A 15984-nucleotide genomic window follows, 5' to 3' on the forward strand; every position below is an offset into this window, starting at 1 on the left:
TTTCAGGTAACTGGAATCCATTTGCTCCTCATGCCTCCTCCTACAAGCCAGGCATTCGTCCCCAGCCCAACAGTAAAATTTCTAAAAAACAAACAAAATCATGAGGACAAAATATATTTCTAGCTGCAAACAGCCTACGGTGCACCAGTGGGTGATCTCAATTCCTGAGACTGAGATATGAAAATATGGCAAAGGTTGTTTGGGTCGGGGATCTGCTTCCCACTCTGCGCTGCCAGCACGAAGCTGAGAGAGACCTCTGCATCTGCAAACCTCCTGGGAAGAATGAGTGGTGGCTTGTGTCACCAGGGCTGTGTCACCAGGGCTGCACAGCATCCAGGAGGTAGAAGGTCAGCCCACCAGAGGGGATGTAACAATCTTAGTAAAATGGGCTTCCTACTGGCTAGACTATTACAAAGGACAACGTCTTGGAAGGAGAATGGAATGTGAGCTGCTAGCCAGGAACAGAACAAGACTTTGGACCCTACAGCAAGCTGGGAAATGATGTCCTTTCCTATCCAAAAATAATGCGGCTTCCTTGATACGCAATAGCATTGGCTCATCAAAGAAGTAATGGCAGGGACCGGAGAGATTGCTGAGCAGTTAAGAGCACATGGTGCCGCACAACCGTCTGTAACATCTTAACTCCAGTTCTAGAGGATCTGGAAACCGCTTGGCCTCCACAGGCACCAGGCATGTATATATACATCCAGACAGAACATCTCTACACATACATCTTTTAAAAAGTATAGTACAGACCCGCTGGTGGTGGCCCATGCCTTTAATCGCAGCACTTGGGAGACTGAGGCAGGCCTATCTCTGAGTTCAAGGCCACCCTGGTCTACAGAGTGAGTTCCAGAACAGTCTAGGCTATATAGAGAAACAGTCTTGAAACTCCCCCCACTCCCCATGAAGAATGATTAGAATAGGTTTTAGGGTCTTTTTTTTTTTTTTTTTTTGAGATAGGGTTTTTCTGTTTAATAGTCTTGGCTATCCTGGAACTTGCTTTGTAGACCGACCGGGTTGGCCTTGAACTCAGAGATCTTCCTGCCTCTGCCTCCCGAGTTCTTAAAGACACATGCCAGTACACTTGGCTTGCAGAATCATTGATTCATCCAGCTTTTCAAAACCTTCCATGAGCTACTTTCTTTTAGGCCTTGAGAACATAGCAAGCAGTACACAGATACTCTGCCTGGATCCCATGTTCTCTGGTGGAGCAGTGACCTCAAGCCAACTTTTATGTTTTGCTCCAGAGACCTGTTGTTTCCGTGGTGACCAACCACTTCCTGGAATGCACTGACCTGTGCCAAGAATACAACATGATTTCATATTCTTGAGGTGTACATGAGGCAGGCTCAGGCCAAGACCCAGCCAATTCTGACCTACATTTAAGGTGTTTCAAGCAGTAGAGCTCAATAAATATCAATAAAAAAAAGTATAAAAAGAAGTGTTTCAAGCAGACTACACAATTCTCCCTGCATGTCACTATAAAAGCACACATAGTTGTTAAGGAGGTTGGGAGGTTGCTGAATGCAGGGACTGGGAAGCGAGCTCAGGTCCTCTGCATGAGCGGTACATACACACTCTTAACTGCTGAGCCCTCTCTCCAGCCTCCAATGAGGCTTTCTGTTTTCTAAGTTTTTGTACATATATATTTTGCCTGCCTGCTTGTAAGTGCACTATGTGCCCACAGAGGCCAGAGGATGATATCAAGGTCCCTTAGAAACTGGACTTCAGACAGTTGTGAGCTGTCATGTGCTGCTGGGAACTGAAGCTGGGTCCTCTGCAAAGGGCAACAAATGTTCTTAAGTGCTAAGCCATTTCTCTCTTTACAAGGGTGCTGGGGATTTGAACTCAGGACCAAAAGCTTACATTGCAAGCACTTTACTTGTAACTGAGCCCCAGCCTCAGGGTTTTCAGTATGTTTTCTCTTTTGGGGTTTTTTTTTTTTTCTTCTTATTTTGAGACAGGATTTCTTGACTGTCCTGGGACTATGTAGACCAAGCTGGCCTCAAACTCAGAGATCTGCTTGTCTCTGCCTCCCAAGTGCCAGGATTAAAGGTGTGCGCCACCACTGGCCGGCCCTCAGTATGTTTTCATAGGCAACACTCTAGTGAATTCAGGCCCTAGTAAGTCAGCTTTCCTGAGTGACCTGTGGAGGTGGGGCAGGCGCAGAGCACGGGTGAAGAGCTGGTTAAGTGTGTTCACACTCTCCTCACTCAGCACCATTTGGGGCTTAGGCTCTTCCTGACTTGAAGTGTCACTCCATAGCTTCCAAATCAGCCACCTTCCTCACACACTAAGAACTCCTTTGGGGGGGGGGGGGAACCACGAAAAAAAAAACCCAAACAAAAAACTGCTCACCACACCTTTCCTTCACTGAACAGCATACACCTCAGGTTTACATGCTCTCATCAGGCTGAGGATTCTCTTCACCTGCGCCCCCATAGCTATTGGCACTGAGTACAAAAGGTGTTCAAGCCCCGGTCAAAGACATAGTTTACAAGAGCTTGGTAACATGGCAGTGCACCCACGTCCACACTTGACAATTCTCTTCCTGACTCGTTCACCGCCTATTGTGTGACTAGGGAGAAGCTACTGGGGCTTGTTTTCTCATAGAAATGGAAAGCAGCCAGGCATTGTAGATCTTTGAGACCAGGCTGGTCTGCATAGTGAGACCCTGTCTCAAACTGGGGAAATGTTAGCATTCCTCACAACCACGTCTTGATCAAAGCATTTAACATCCATCTTATTCCTGAGTTCTAGACATGGCCTCACCTCCATTCTGGAGCCTGTTTATTCCAGAGTAGGTCCGGGCTGTGTTCTTGTGCTAAACCCAACACCAGCCTTATTTACTTTTGACTTTTCCAAGACAGGGTTTTCTGTGTAACAGCTCCATGTGTTGTAGACCAGGCTGGCCATGAACTGAGATCTGCCTGCCTCCCCAGTGCTGGGATTAAAGGAGTGGGCAACGATGCCTGAGGAAGCTTGCCAGCTTTCAAATGCAGGTAATTTGCTCCTGAGCAGCAACCACCTCACTAATGGATCCCTACCAATCTCTGCTGCAAGTCAGACTATCGGAGTGCGCTGTTCCAGTTATGACTACTCAAGGCACCCCAAACCCTCCAAAACACCTCCTGTAACAGCGACACAGCTGCCAACGCAGGACACTTCCACCTACTTCAAGAACTGTTTTTTGTGGGGGGGGGGGTGGGGAGAAGGGGACACACGATACATGACCCAGACTAGCCTCAAAATCCTTTTGCCCCCAGCTCAGCTGCAATTTCTGATGCACCTACTGCTGCTTGCTATTTAAACATTCTTTCATATTGCAAGTCAAAGGTTTGCTAGGTCTTCACCTCACAGCACTGATCTAACACTACAGGAAAAAAGATAAAAATTTTCACTACAGTTAAGTAACAGTCACGTTCTATTCCATGAGTCAATCACAATTGTTTTTCCAAGTCTGGGGAGATAGTGTTCCTCCAGAAGAAACTAAATTCAGTTCTAGGAACCTACAATTTGGTTATAGGGTATCTGATGCCCTCTTCTGGCCACTGGAGGCATGTGGTGCAGATACATACAGAGATAAAACAGCCACAGGCGTAAATCTTGTTTTCTTAAGTATAACTCATTTTTATTTTATGTGCATTGGTGTTTTGCCTGCATGCATGCATGTCTGTGTGAGGACATCATAGAACTGGAGTTACAGACAGTTGTGAGCTGCCATGCGGGTGCTGGGAATTGAACCTCGGTCCTGTAGAAGAGCAGCCAGGGCTCTTAACCACTGAACCATCTCACCAGCCCCCTCTTGCTTTTTTCCCAGTGAATTTTAAGTAGTCTGTAGTTAGGACCTATGAGAGGGTATCCACCTCCAATCTCCTGGGACTCCCATGATGAGAGAACTCTTAGATCCAGCCTGAGATACTGAGGCCTGCTATAAAAGCAAAACAAACACCCCCAATGTTTAAATCCAGGAAGGACCAACTCTAGTTCAGTTTGTCAGTGGGGTCAGGCTATGCAAAGGGGGGGGGGGCCTGTCCTTTCCAGACCCAAAGACTGACAGCGCAGCAGAATGAACCATGGAAAACAAGGTCCCTTTCAAAGCACCACACAAGACAGGACTACTCAAGCAGTCTTTAATGAAAACTGTATGAGACGCCCCTACTCCTGCATCTTCTCAATTGTTTCTTCCTTGTATTTGCCCTTCTCCTTTCCTACTTGTCGAGACTTGGCTTTCCTTTCCAGAATCTTCTTTCGGTCTTTGTCCAGCTTTAGCCTGGTAATCACCACCTGCAGAAAAACAAACAGCCTCAGACTTTAAGCAACCACCTGGGCCCAACTAGAGGTTCCACTGCATTTCCGTTCCCTGAACCCAGGGTGGTGCAAAGTCCTACAAATCATCATTCCAGAGCTGAGGCAAATGGCTGGAACTACCAGCCTACACATCCAGTCCAAGACTAGAGAGAAGCCAAGGCCAACTCCACCACAGGGTGGACACTAGGGACAAAAGACCAAGAACTGGACACTGTATTTGTAACTTTGAAAACTGAGCTGGTGGGAGGTAAAAAAATGGAGTATGTTACAAATAAGAATGTTCTTGCTAGCCGGGCGGCGGTGTTGCACGCCTTTAATCCCAGCACTCGGGAGGCAGAGGTAGGCGGATCTGAGTTCGAGGCCAGCCTGGTCTACAAGAGCTAGTTCCAGGACAGGCTCTAGAAACTACAGGGAAACCCTGTCTTGAAAAACAAGACAATGTCTTGCTGTTAAGAGACACCTCACCAAGACAATGTGTCTTTGATCTCCATGGACATACACAGGAGCAAAACACACAAGAAATTAAAAAGAAAAGGTGGTGTGTCACAACACTGTAATGTACTGTACATGGTGGGGGAGAATGTGGTGTCACTCATTTGAAAATTGCATCATTAGCACTAACACATAAGCCCCCAAACTCAGCATTAAGTGGTCATTGTGCATATTACCTATTAACAATCCAATTACAAATTTGGGATAACTGACATGAAAGTCTAGGACAAGTAAGTATCTATTACGGGACACTCTATTCTGGCTTAGAAATTACTAGTCTGTGGGATTACCACCTCAGCTTTAGGTTGCTTTCCAACAGCAGTGGCTTAAACCCACTTCCTAAGGGACTACCACTCAGTTCTACTGACCATGCTGAAGCTTTACCCGTGTCATAATCACCCCATCGCTCACACTGTAAGAACACTAACTTCAGATGGTCTCAGTGATCCAAATTAAAAAGGCAGGGCCCACTCCTAGGAAGCCTCATAAATCCTAAGTGCCACAGTTTCCTTTCCCCCCAGTACCCACCTTGCTGGGGTGGATGCCCACGTGGACAGTTGTGCCATTAGCCTTTTCTCTCTGCACCCGTTCAATGTAGATGACGTATTTCTTCCTGTACACCTGGACCACTTTGCCAATCTGCTGGCCTTTGTAGTGTCCCCGGACAACCTGAATGCAAATTAGAAAACGCGGTAAATGGCACGGGTTTAACAGTGTAAACCAGTACATATGAACCGTTTCCTCATCCTTTTCCACCTTTGCTTTTGTTGCCTGTCCTGGAACTCCCTCTGTAGACCAAGCTGGCCTTTAATCCACAAAGACCCACCTTTCTCTGCCTCCCAAATGCTGGGATTAAAGGCGTGCGCCGCTGCTGCCTGGCCCCCTTTGCTTTTGTTGAGATAGTTTCTCTGTGTAATAGACCTAACTGTCTTGGAACTCATTCTGTAGAGCAGGCTGGCCTCAAACTCACAAAGATCTGCCTGACTCTGCCTCCTAGATGCTGTGCCCCTCCACGCCTAGCTGCACTGCTCACCTTTTTTTTGAGACAAGGTTTCTCTGTAGCTTTGGAGCTTGTCCTGGAACTTGCTCTGTAGACCAGGCTGACTCAGAGATCTACCTGCCTCTGCCTACCAAGTGTTGGGATTAAAGGCGTGCACCATCACTGCCCAACCTGCACTGCTTCCTTTTAGCAGACCCTTATTTTTTTCTTTTCTTTGGGGGGGGGGCGGCACATGTGGTGTTACTAGGGCTCAAATCCAGGAATTGCACGTACTAGGTAAACACTATTAACTAAACCTACCGTAAAACTTTTAGTTTTGGAAGAATGAAAACAAGCCAGGTCACCTGGCTATAGCAAAGGTAGGCTTGTTAACGCTTAGAGCCCACTCTGGCTTTCTGCACAAGCAGTCAAGATTGTTTCTAAGACCTACTGGCAAGTCTGGAAATCAGCATCATTTTATCTGAATCATAAAACAGTACCTTCAAAAAGTGTAAGTTGTGGGCTGGAGAGATGGCTCAGTGGTTAAGAGTATTGCCTGCTCTTCCAAAGGTCCTGAGTTCAATTCCCAGCAACCACATGGTGGCTCACAACCACTGGTAATGAGGTCTGGGGCCCTCTTCTGGCCTTCAGGCATACACGAAGAATATTGTATACATAACAAATAAATATTTAAAAAAAGTGTAAATTGTGTTCGGTGGTGGTGACACATGCCTTTAATCTCAGCACTGGGAGGCAGAGACAGGTGGATCTCTGTGAGTTTGAGGCAGCCAGATTCCAGGAAGGTTCCAAAGTTACAGAGAAAACCTTTCTCAAAAAAAAAAAAACCAAACCAAAAGGTGTGTTTTAGGGACTGGCAGATTTACCAATCACTGGTTGCAAATGATACTACAGAAAATTTCACCCAACCTGAACTTTCCATTTACCAGAGAACCAATAGACCCCTCCCCACATAGAAATTAGGACATTAGAGGCCAGAACAGTACCAATGAGAGTTGAGGTGGGGACCAAAAAAACCAATGCCTTTTAGTTCTTTCATTGAAGCAAAGCAATTCTTCCAAACATCGAACACAGGCATGATGAAGTGAAAGACAGGGGATCTAGGAGAGAATTATTCTTGCGCCCTTCTATTAGGGCACTGAAGAGACAGTGGAGGGATAGTAAAGAGAATCATGGGATTCCCCCATCAGTAACTCTAAAGTCCCATTAAAATTCACCAGGGAAGGATACATACCTGAACTTCGTCATCCTTTCGAATGGGCATCGAGCGAACATTGTACTTCTGTCTCAGCTCTTTGGAAAGGGGGGAAGACATGATCTTCCTCCGAATGTGAGAAGGCGCATTGAAATGCCGTTTGCGGTTCTTGCTCCGGTCAGAAGTCACAAAGGGATTGAACTTCATTTTGGCTTTAAAAAAATAAATAAAAATGACCCCCTAATGCCTCAATAATTGGATCAATAAAAATGATCCACTAATGCCTCAAGTCTCAACCGGTTTCTCAAACAGCAACAATTCCATCTCGAAAGCGCAGAACACCCACTGAAGACGCCAAGCTCGGTCACTCCATCAGACCTCGCCATCTCCAACTGTTGGTTTTACAGGATTTTTTTTTTAACTGCCATGTGGGGGTGGAACTTTAACAATCTCTTCATTAGAACAAAGCATGCTGACAACTTTTCAAGTATAGCGTAAGGTTTCGGCGGAGTCGGCCTTTTACCCTCACATTTACGGACTCGAGAGTGACTGCATTTTGCCCCTCCAAAGCCAACACCGGGGCTCCCCACCTGAGCCTGCAAACTAGGGCGGCCCTCGCACTGCCGAACCCCTCGGTCTGGCGGGAGGGCTAACGAGCGATGATTCCGGACTATTTAACCAACGGCACCGCCACTTTCCCCCGTCCCTCTGCAGCCCCGAGCCCGGGCTAGGAAAGACACCGACTGAGCCCGCCCCGCCATGGCCCTGGCTAGTGTCGGGCCAGCAGGACAGCCTCGGGGCTCCGGGACAGAAAGCCTCGCGGCCTAGGCACGGATGGCTGCGGATTGCCCGCCACAACACGCCTAACACTCACCGGCTGCGATCCAGCGATGGCCGCAAGAGGAAAGAGGTCTATACGCGACTTCCGGTTCTGTAAGTTGCCGAGAGATCTCGCGAGAGTCTCGGTACGAGAAGGGAGAGGAGACGAGAACGAGAAGAGCGGGAAGAGGAAGTTAGGAATGGCAGGTCAGTGCCACCCAGCGGCTGGGAGGGGAACTGCGAGGGATCCGGTGTCCTCCATTGTGGAGGGGTGGGTGCGAGGCTCGAGGCTCCGCGGAAGGCAGTGGCTCCGAACTACCCCAGTCTTTCACTCTTGGGCGCCGGGCGTCCTCCTAACCGGGAAAGCGCAAGTCCTATTTAGCCGCTAAATGGCTCTGGGACTTTGGCCAGCCGGTTACCTAGGTGACTGGAGGTCGTCCTTATAATTAGCTCCAGCCGACCGTCCTCGTAGCTGGGTAGGTTCTGACTGCTCTGGGTCTTTCTCCGAGATTGCGATCGGCCCCCATCTGGATGGTTCGCTAGTAATGCCAAGGTTCAGCTCACGCTTAAGGAAACAGACACAGGGAGGACTGTCAGTGCAGACTAGTGTACTTGACAACTACCAACAATTCTGCCTGCTCCCAGTTCCAGAGCTGATGGAGGCCGGGCAAGGGTTCCGCTTCCCTGCAAATGGATTCATCGGTTTCTGTTGAATGAATAATATAGGTGTCATCCTGACAGGAGACACACATTTCGTCAGACACGGGGAGCTTACTGAATTCTAGGCACACTGTTCCACGCCCTTTACATTACTAACGACTTTATGCTGATGGGGTTGTATTATCCTCTGTATACAGATGAGGTAACTGAGCCATAGAGCAATGGGAGGACACACAGGACCTAGGACTTTAAGCAGAACCCATGAGGCTGTCTCTCTAGGCCCCCTGGAAACTATATGGCTCCGTTTGTAGGAACCTTCCGTCAAGTCAAGTTGAAGAGAGAGAAACCACACCTTTGAGGGTTCAAAGTTGAGTCATGTATTTTCATGATTTTAAAATAGTTTTGCTTTTAAATATTCTATAAAGGAAGGAGCCCTAATTTTATATGTAATTGAAAAATTGGAAGCTGGGTGTGATGGCACACACCTTTAATCCTAGCACTCAGTGGACAGAGGCAGGCAGATCTCTTGAGTTTGAGGCCACCCTGGTCTACAAAGTGAATTTCAGGACAGTAAGAGCTACACGGGAAACCCTGTTTCAGAAAGAAAAAAAAAAAAAGGAGAGAAAGGAAGAAAAGAAAAGAAAAAAAATAAACTGAACAAAATCCCTGGTGGTTAATCCCAGAGGCAGGCAGTTCTCAATAAGTTCGAATCCAGCCTGACCTACAGAGCGAGTTCCAGGACAGCCAGGGCTATACTGAGAAACCCTGTTCTCAAAAACAAACAAACAAACAAACAAACAAAAAATAATAAAAATTTAAAAATTGAACAAAACCAGCAATTCTATTCAACAAAAGCTTACGGAGCCCCCTTCATGGGCCAGCCTTGAACAATGGAGTGACAAGATAATTCCAGGTTTGTTCTTGCAAGAAATCCTGATCCAAGAGACATGGGAAGCAGCAAGTTCAGGATCACAGGAAACTTGAGCCAGCGGCCCTTAGCTCTGGGGTCAGGGAGACTTCCGAGGTGAGGTCAGCCTTGACTGAGTTTTGAAGAATGTTAAAATTAGCTCCGCGAGGCAGCGGGATACCTTGAGGGAAAAGATGAGGCGAGGAGGTGAGAGGCAGTTGACATTTGCAGGAACTAGGTTCTGTGGCTAAAGAGAGAGGCATTTATTTAGAGGGAAGTCCAGGGGTTCTAGGGCCTGAGGGAGCCACCGCAGCTCCCGCCTTTCCCGGAGTCCCTTCCTCCTTTTCAGACTCACTAACTTGCTTTCAGAAAGAGCTTTTTAGTTTCCTTAATAATCAACCCCTCCTCCCCGAAGCTCCCTTATCATCTTCCTCTCCTCTTCCCCAGCTCCCATCACTCTCTGCGGATGCCCCGCCCTCTCGACGGCCTCCTTACTTCCTCAGTCAGCCGGTTCTGATTCATCAGAACGGTCCCTAGAGCTCAGGCTTTGAACGGCGTGGCCACTGTCTTCAGCGGGAAACTTGTACAAATTGCCAGGAGCCGAGTTATAGTCTGCTTATCGCAGTGCCTGCTGGGTGTCCTGGCTCCACCTTCTTTCTGTCTTCTCTACTTTCTTACCTGACTCGAAAAAGATCCTTTAAATTGATGCTCTGGGATCATTTTGAAGCAGGCCTTTGTAAAGTTGAGACTCATTGAAGCAGGGATTTTTATCCAGATTTCACACCTAAATTGAACTATACACGTTTTTCTAGACACCAAGGCAGCAGCATATTCATTCATGTATGCATGCATGCAGTTATGCATTACACAAATTTTATTCTATTTATTATTATTGTTATTGTTATTTGTTTTTAGAGACAGCGTTTCTCCATGTAGCCTTGGCTGTCCTGGAATTCTGTAGACCAGGCTGACCTTGAACTCAAACATTCACCTGCCTCCGCCACTGGAGTGCTGGTATTAAAGGTGTGTGCCACTACCACCTGGTCACTTTTTAAATTTTTAATTTTTTTTATTTAGTTACTTAAGTGATACAGTTTTAGGACAATAAGGGAAAGGAAGAGAAAGGGGAGTCAAAGCAAACACATTGAAGCTGGGCGGTGGTGGCACATGCCTTCAATCCCAGCTCTTGGGAGGCAGAGGCAGGAGGATCTCTGTGAGTTTGAGGCCAGCCTGGTCTCCAGAGCTAGTTCCATGATAGCCAGGCTACGCAAAGAAAGCCTGTCTCAAAATACCAAAGCAAACTAACATATATATATATATATATATATATATATATATATATATTGATGGGACCCAAAGAAATTCACAAGAATTTAGGAGCAGCAACGTGATGAAACGGTTTTTGCACTTCTTAGTGCCTGTTATGCATAAGATGTCGTGTGTCTAAACCTGACGAAGCAGCTCTACAGAGTCAGTACCCAACACTTTTTTGGTTTGTTTGTTTGTTTTGCGGAACAATGTTTTTCTGTAGCTTTGGAGCCTTTCCTGGGACTCGCTCTGTAGACCAGGCTGGCCTGGAGCTCACTGAGATCCACCTGCCTCTGCTTCCCGAGTGCCTGGATTAAAGGTGTGCACCATCACTGTCTGGCTCACCTGACACTCTTAAGCCATAGAACCAGCACTTTGGCAGTTCTCAAATGTTTTTTTTAAGGTTATTTGTAATTCTACATATTACTTATTTTCCATGTATGGGTGTTTTACCTGTACACATGTTTATTTGACACGTGCGTGCCTGGCACCCGTGGAGACCAGAAGAGGGCTTCAGGTGCCCTGGGACTGCAGTTCTAGATGTCTGTGAGCCGCCTTGTGGGTGCTGGGAGTTGAGTCTGGATCTTCTCGAAGAGGAGCCAGTGCTCTTAATTACTGTGCCATCTCTGCAGCTCCATTTTAAAATGTTATTACTATATGTGTCTGAGTGTTTTGCCTGCATGTATGTGCAGACACCACATTGTATGTGTAGTACCCATGGAAGCCAGAAGAGGGCATCAGGTCCCTTGGAGCCACCCTATAGATGCTGGGATCAATCCCATGTATTCTGGAAGAACAGTAAGAGCCTTTTCTCTAGGCCTCAGATATTCTTGAGATGGTTTCCCATCCCGGCAAGAGTAGTGTACACTAAAGACTATCTTTAATGTTGATTCTTTTTCAATTTTATTTTATTTATTTTTCTTTCTTTGTGGTGCTGGGAATTGAACTCAGGGTCTATCTCCTGCTAAGCACTTTCTCTACCACGGAGCTGTCATCCTAGCCCTGTCTTCAGGTTTTGGTTGTGAACCTAGCCTTTAACGGCTGAGCCATCTCTCCAGCTCTTTCCTCAGGTTTTGAATAAACATTTACTTGACTTAAACGTCTAAAACCATAAAAGACAAAGTGAGGTCTTCCATCCCATCAGTTTCCCATTCCTTTCCACAGTTAATCATAGTTATGAGTTGTTTCTCATTTTTTCCTTTCCCCAGGTAGTGCACATATGAACAAGTAGGAATATATTTATTCTCCTTTCTACATAAATCATAATGCACAGGACAGAGTGTCCTGTGCCTGGCTCACCTCTTCAGGACTGGCCCTGGACCTCGAGGTTAGTAGCAGGTGTCTGTTGAGTATCACTCAGGTTTTCTAACCTTTGTTACTGCAAATACAACCACCGTCACATACCTTTGTGTGAATGCCACCATGCAGCTAGGCGGCAGGACCAAGAAGACACATTTCTAGACACAAATTGCTGGGCCAACGTGGAAACTTTGAGTGATATGTGTTGGATTCCACTTGATAAGGCTTTATAACTATGTATCCCCACCAACAGTTCACCTGCCGGCGCCACCCGCAGCCTCACCGGCAGAGCAGGACTGGGTAGGATTATTAAGATAAGTGGTAAACCGAGGCCAGTGGGCTTGATTTCCATTTTTTCTCCCCAGTGGGTCTCAGGGGGCCTTGAGATCTGTATATCAGTCTAGAGACTCACCTCAGGAGGCTACACGCATTGCCAGGTCTCGGACTCTGAGAAAATATATACTTTTATTTGAAAAATAGCTTTAGACATTGTTTTGAAAATGAAAGAAGCAGCCTCTACAAGTTGCAGCTGAACAATATGAAACATCACGGGAAGTCTGAAAGACTCGGCGACCACGACAGACTCAAGCGGCCTGCCCGAGGGGGACACTGACTCAGAGTCTGCAAAGCTCGTGTGTCTTTTGTTTCTGTAATAAATATTGCCCACCTCCCACAGCCTACCTGCTCCCTCCACATACACGCAGCCTGTGTTCTCTACTCTTAGGCGTATAAAGCAGCTGGCGAGTACTTTAAAACAGCCCCGCTGTGTTGCGAATGTCCCCTGTAGGGCGAGCCTCTTCCTTGAGGGTCCCCAGATGTCAACCATGCAGACAGCTGAGAACTAGCTAAGAGGCTCAGCGTTCTTTCTTCCCATGCAGACAGTAAACCTCTCTGGAGAAGGGGATGAGTGGCAGACGGGCTTGGGTACTGGTACACCCTGGATGCCAGACCCCTCCTCCTTGTTGCTCCTTGTTGCTGGAGGTCCCTGTTGTTCTCAGTCACAAGGGACTGGCGTCCTCGAGGACTTCCAGAGGCTTCACAGTGAGGCGTCCAGCCACTCCGTTGCGCAGGCCTGGCTCTCAGCATTTGTTGAGACAGCAGTGTCGCTGACAAGCACAGCTGTTTTCTTCCCCACCCTTCCTCACCCAGCTCAGCCCTCGAGAATCCACCTGGGAAACTGGCCCAGCTGGTGCAGCCTCTAATGAGTGGTTGGGTCACGAGGAGGTGGACTTGGCAGGGAGGAAGGTGGAAGCCCCCAGGGGTTAATTTGCTCACATAGCTCTCAGCTGACTCAAAGTCTCACCTGTAGGGCGTCCCCTCCACCCCTTGTCTTTTGATTTTACCCATGAGAACCCCAAGACTCAAAATTGGGCCTGCTTCCTGGGCTGGAGGTTTGCAGAAACGGCCTCTGTGGCCATTCTGCCAACCGTGGCCTCTTTCACGCTGTTCCTTCTTGATACCTTGACTGTCCAGAAGACCCCTTTTCCTGTCGCTCCTCCTCTCCCTTCCCATCCTGGGCTACAGCCTTTGAGATCCTCTTCTCCCTCAAAGGAGACTTTTCAGGATGGTGGTGGGAGACAAGAAGACTTAGCAGAGGAATGCTTGAGGGGCCTAACTGGGGCTAAGATGCCAGGAAACTGAGGTGGGGACCCTGTCTGAACTTCTGTTTGTTCCTGAGGGCCAAGCAGAGAATCCTCTGTGGAAGGGAATTCCGGCCTGGAAGAGGCCTTCATCGGACGTCATCTGGCAGCCCACAGAGCTTCCTTGTGCCTAGAAGGCCTACCTGGCTTCAGGCTGGTTACTTGGCAGGTAAAGTCTGTGACCCTGTAGGAGGGCAGTGGCCACTCATCTTCTGGCTTAGTTCCAGCCTAGAGAAGGGGTGTTTGTTGGGGATCCTCATGAGGCCACACCTGGGGAGTCAGCTACTCGGTTCAGTGCTAACCTAAGAGGTTCTCTGCCCCAGCCTCTCCTGACGCCAAAGGACAAGGGATGGAAAGGGTGGAGACAAAGCCCTTAAACTTTCAATTTAGCCCTACCCAGTCTGAGCCTAGGACCTCCCTGTGGAGCTAGCTGGTACCAGATGGCACGCGGACCCTCCACCCTCTCCTTAGCCAGGACCCCAGCTTCAATACTGGGCCTTGCTCCCCCGGCCTCTGCATGCTGCCCCTCATGCCTGCTTTCTCACCAGCAGTACCCAGGGCAGGATGGCAGCTACCACAGCCACCACGGCAATGAGGGTGATGAGCAGAAGGGCCCGCGAGCGGCAGCAGAAGGAGCGGGTGGTGCTGGGAGCTGGGGATGCCTCAGAGATCTCGGCCAGGCTGCGTCGGGGCAGCACACTGTCTTGTTCACCCAGTGGCATCCCATGGCGACTGATGATGAAGACCTGTGACTCCCGGGGTAGGGTGGGCAGCAGGTCCAAGGGGAGCTGAGTCCCCTGGCTTGATGATTGTCTCCAGACCTGCTGGGAGACAGCCAGGGGGTTTGTGTGGCCCCCACGGTCTGGTGAAGGCACGGAGGGCAGGCCCACGGGCACCGTCAGGGTCTGGGAGCTCTTATCCAGCATGGAGGGCCAGCGGGAGCTCTTCTTGCTGAGGAAGGTGACGTAGCGGCAGATGGGGCAGACAATAGTCCTCTGCACCTGTCCATCCACCCGGGTAGAGAGCAGGTACTTGACCAAGCAGTCATGACAGAACACATGGCCGCAGCTCAGGGTCCGGCTGGCGCCCTCCAGATCCCGGAACTTCTCATAGCACACGGGGCACTCGCTGCCCGAGCTGTCCTTGCTCTCCCCTTCTGACATGGCCCTCAGAGGAAGCAGGCCTTAGCTGGGGACGGGCAGACGAAGAATTGTGAACATCCGGGAGTTGTTCCTCCTCCCCTACACCCGTCCTGACTCCACCTGTTCTTTCTATTGCTTTCTATTCTTTCTCCTACTCTTTTCTTTCCTGGTTCTCCTCGGAGGCCTACCTGGATCACACTAAGACGTGGAGCCTAGGATCCATAGAGGGGTTGTGCAGGTCCTCCTGGGGCTGGCAGCAGGAAATAGGTAAGAGATCCCAACAGCACTAGGCTTGGGTAGGAAGTGTGTGGAGAGGGGTGAATACCTGAAGTACCCGATGCCTCGCCACAGCTATGACAAGCACTGCTGATGTCCTCACCTCTTCCTGATTCACAGCCTGACCTGGCTCCCAGGGCAAACGGGCTAAGAAGATACAGACGCACAGGCAGCCCTAGGCAGTGTGTAGTTTGGGCCTACCCTGCATATCATATGTGCTGTCCTTCAGACGCCCCCTCATCAGGGCTTGGCTGATCTGTGGCTGACCTAGGATCCCACACCTTTATCACCACTTCCATGACTCTGTTCTCGGTGGCCATCATAACTATAAAGCAATAAAAAAATAAATAAATCTCAGATCTTACACATGCAAACGCCTTCTGGGCCCCGAGTGGTCACACACCAGCTGTGTTCAATCATGCTTCAGCTTCTCCTCCTGTGGTGGCCAGAGGCGGCAGGATTCCGATTTCATTCCTGGAGGGTGTGTCTGATATTTTGGAAACAGCAAAATCACTGAGATCTGAGTCTGGTGGAAAATGAGTGATCAAATATTGCTTGAAATCGAAGCTATGGAGTCACTCTGAAGTTCACAGTGGGTTTCAAACCAATCTGGGAGGGAACGGGAGACCCAGCAATTCTCTCAGCAGGACCGAGGGTGACTTTGAAGGGGAACACCTACTTGGATGTGGGCTGAATCAGAATTGTTACATATACGTGTCTCTGGTATCACAACTGTGTAGCCTAAACTTATCCAGAACAGCCTTTTGGGAAAGAACCAGATAACTCTCACTGACATATGGTGCCACTGGTGACGAAGACTGACATCCCGAGAGCCATCAAGGACTGTATGGCTGTCCTGAGATCAGACAAATGACATGACAGGAACAGAATTAGCTACTGGTAGGAAGGATCTGTGAAGATCACAAATCTTTTGG

General features: G+C 48.5%; 2 protein-coding genes across 2 annotated transcripts; both read right to left on the reverse strand.

Moving 5' to 3' along the window:
• Positions 1–4122: 4122 nt before the first annotated feature.
• Positions 4123–7964, reverse strand: Rpl26 (ribosomal protein L26). The gene is made up of 4 exons (XM_038326848.2): positions 7873–7964; positions 7038–7210; positions 5335–5475; positions 4123–4290 (listed from the first exon to the last, which is right to left on the reverse strand). The coding sequence occupies exons 2-4, from the start codon at positions 7203–7205 to the stop codon at positions 4162–4164; spliced, it is 438 nt and encodes a 145-aa protein (XP_038182776.1). The 5' UTR covers positions 7206–7210; positions 7873–7964; the 3' UTR covers positions 4123–4161.
• Positions 7965–14158: 6194 nt separating this feature from the next.
• Rnf222 (ring finger protein 222) lies at positions 14159–14794 on the reverse strand. Its single transcript, XM_038324798.1, has one exon. The coding sequence runs from the start codon at positions 14792–14794 to the stop codon at positions 14159–14161; it is 636 nt and encodes a 211-aa protein (XP_038180726.1).
• Between the last annotated feature and the right edge of the window lie 1190 nt (positions 14795–15984).

This window comes from Arvicola amphibius, chromosome 4 (genome assembly GCF_903992535.2).
Source record: "Arvicola amphibius chromosome 4, mArvAmp1.2, whole genome shotgun sequence".
In the NCBI taxonomy this organism is placed as follows: domain Eukaryota; kingdom Metazoa; phylum Chordata; class Mammalia; order Rodentia; family Cricetidae; genus Arvicola; species Arvicola amphibius.

Coding starts and splice junctions, on each gene's coding strand:
- Rpl26 (XM_038326848.2), bottom strand. CDS start 7,205: ATGAAGTTCAATCCCTTTGTGACTTCTGACCGGAGCAAGAACCGCAAA. Junction 5,476..7,037: donor GAAAGGATGACGAAGTTCAG/GTATGTATCCTT, acceptor ATTTGCATTCAG/GTTGTCCGGGGACACTACAA. Junction 4,291..5,334: donor TGGGCATCCACCCCAGCAAG/GTGGGTACTGGG, acceptor GTTTTTCTGCAG/GTGGTGATTACCAGGCTAAA.
- Rnf222 (XM_038324798.1), bottom strand. CDS start 14,794: ATGTCAGAAGGGGAGAGCAAGGACAGCTCGGGCAGCGAGTGCCCCGTG.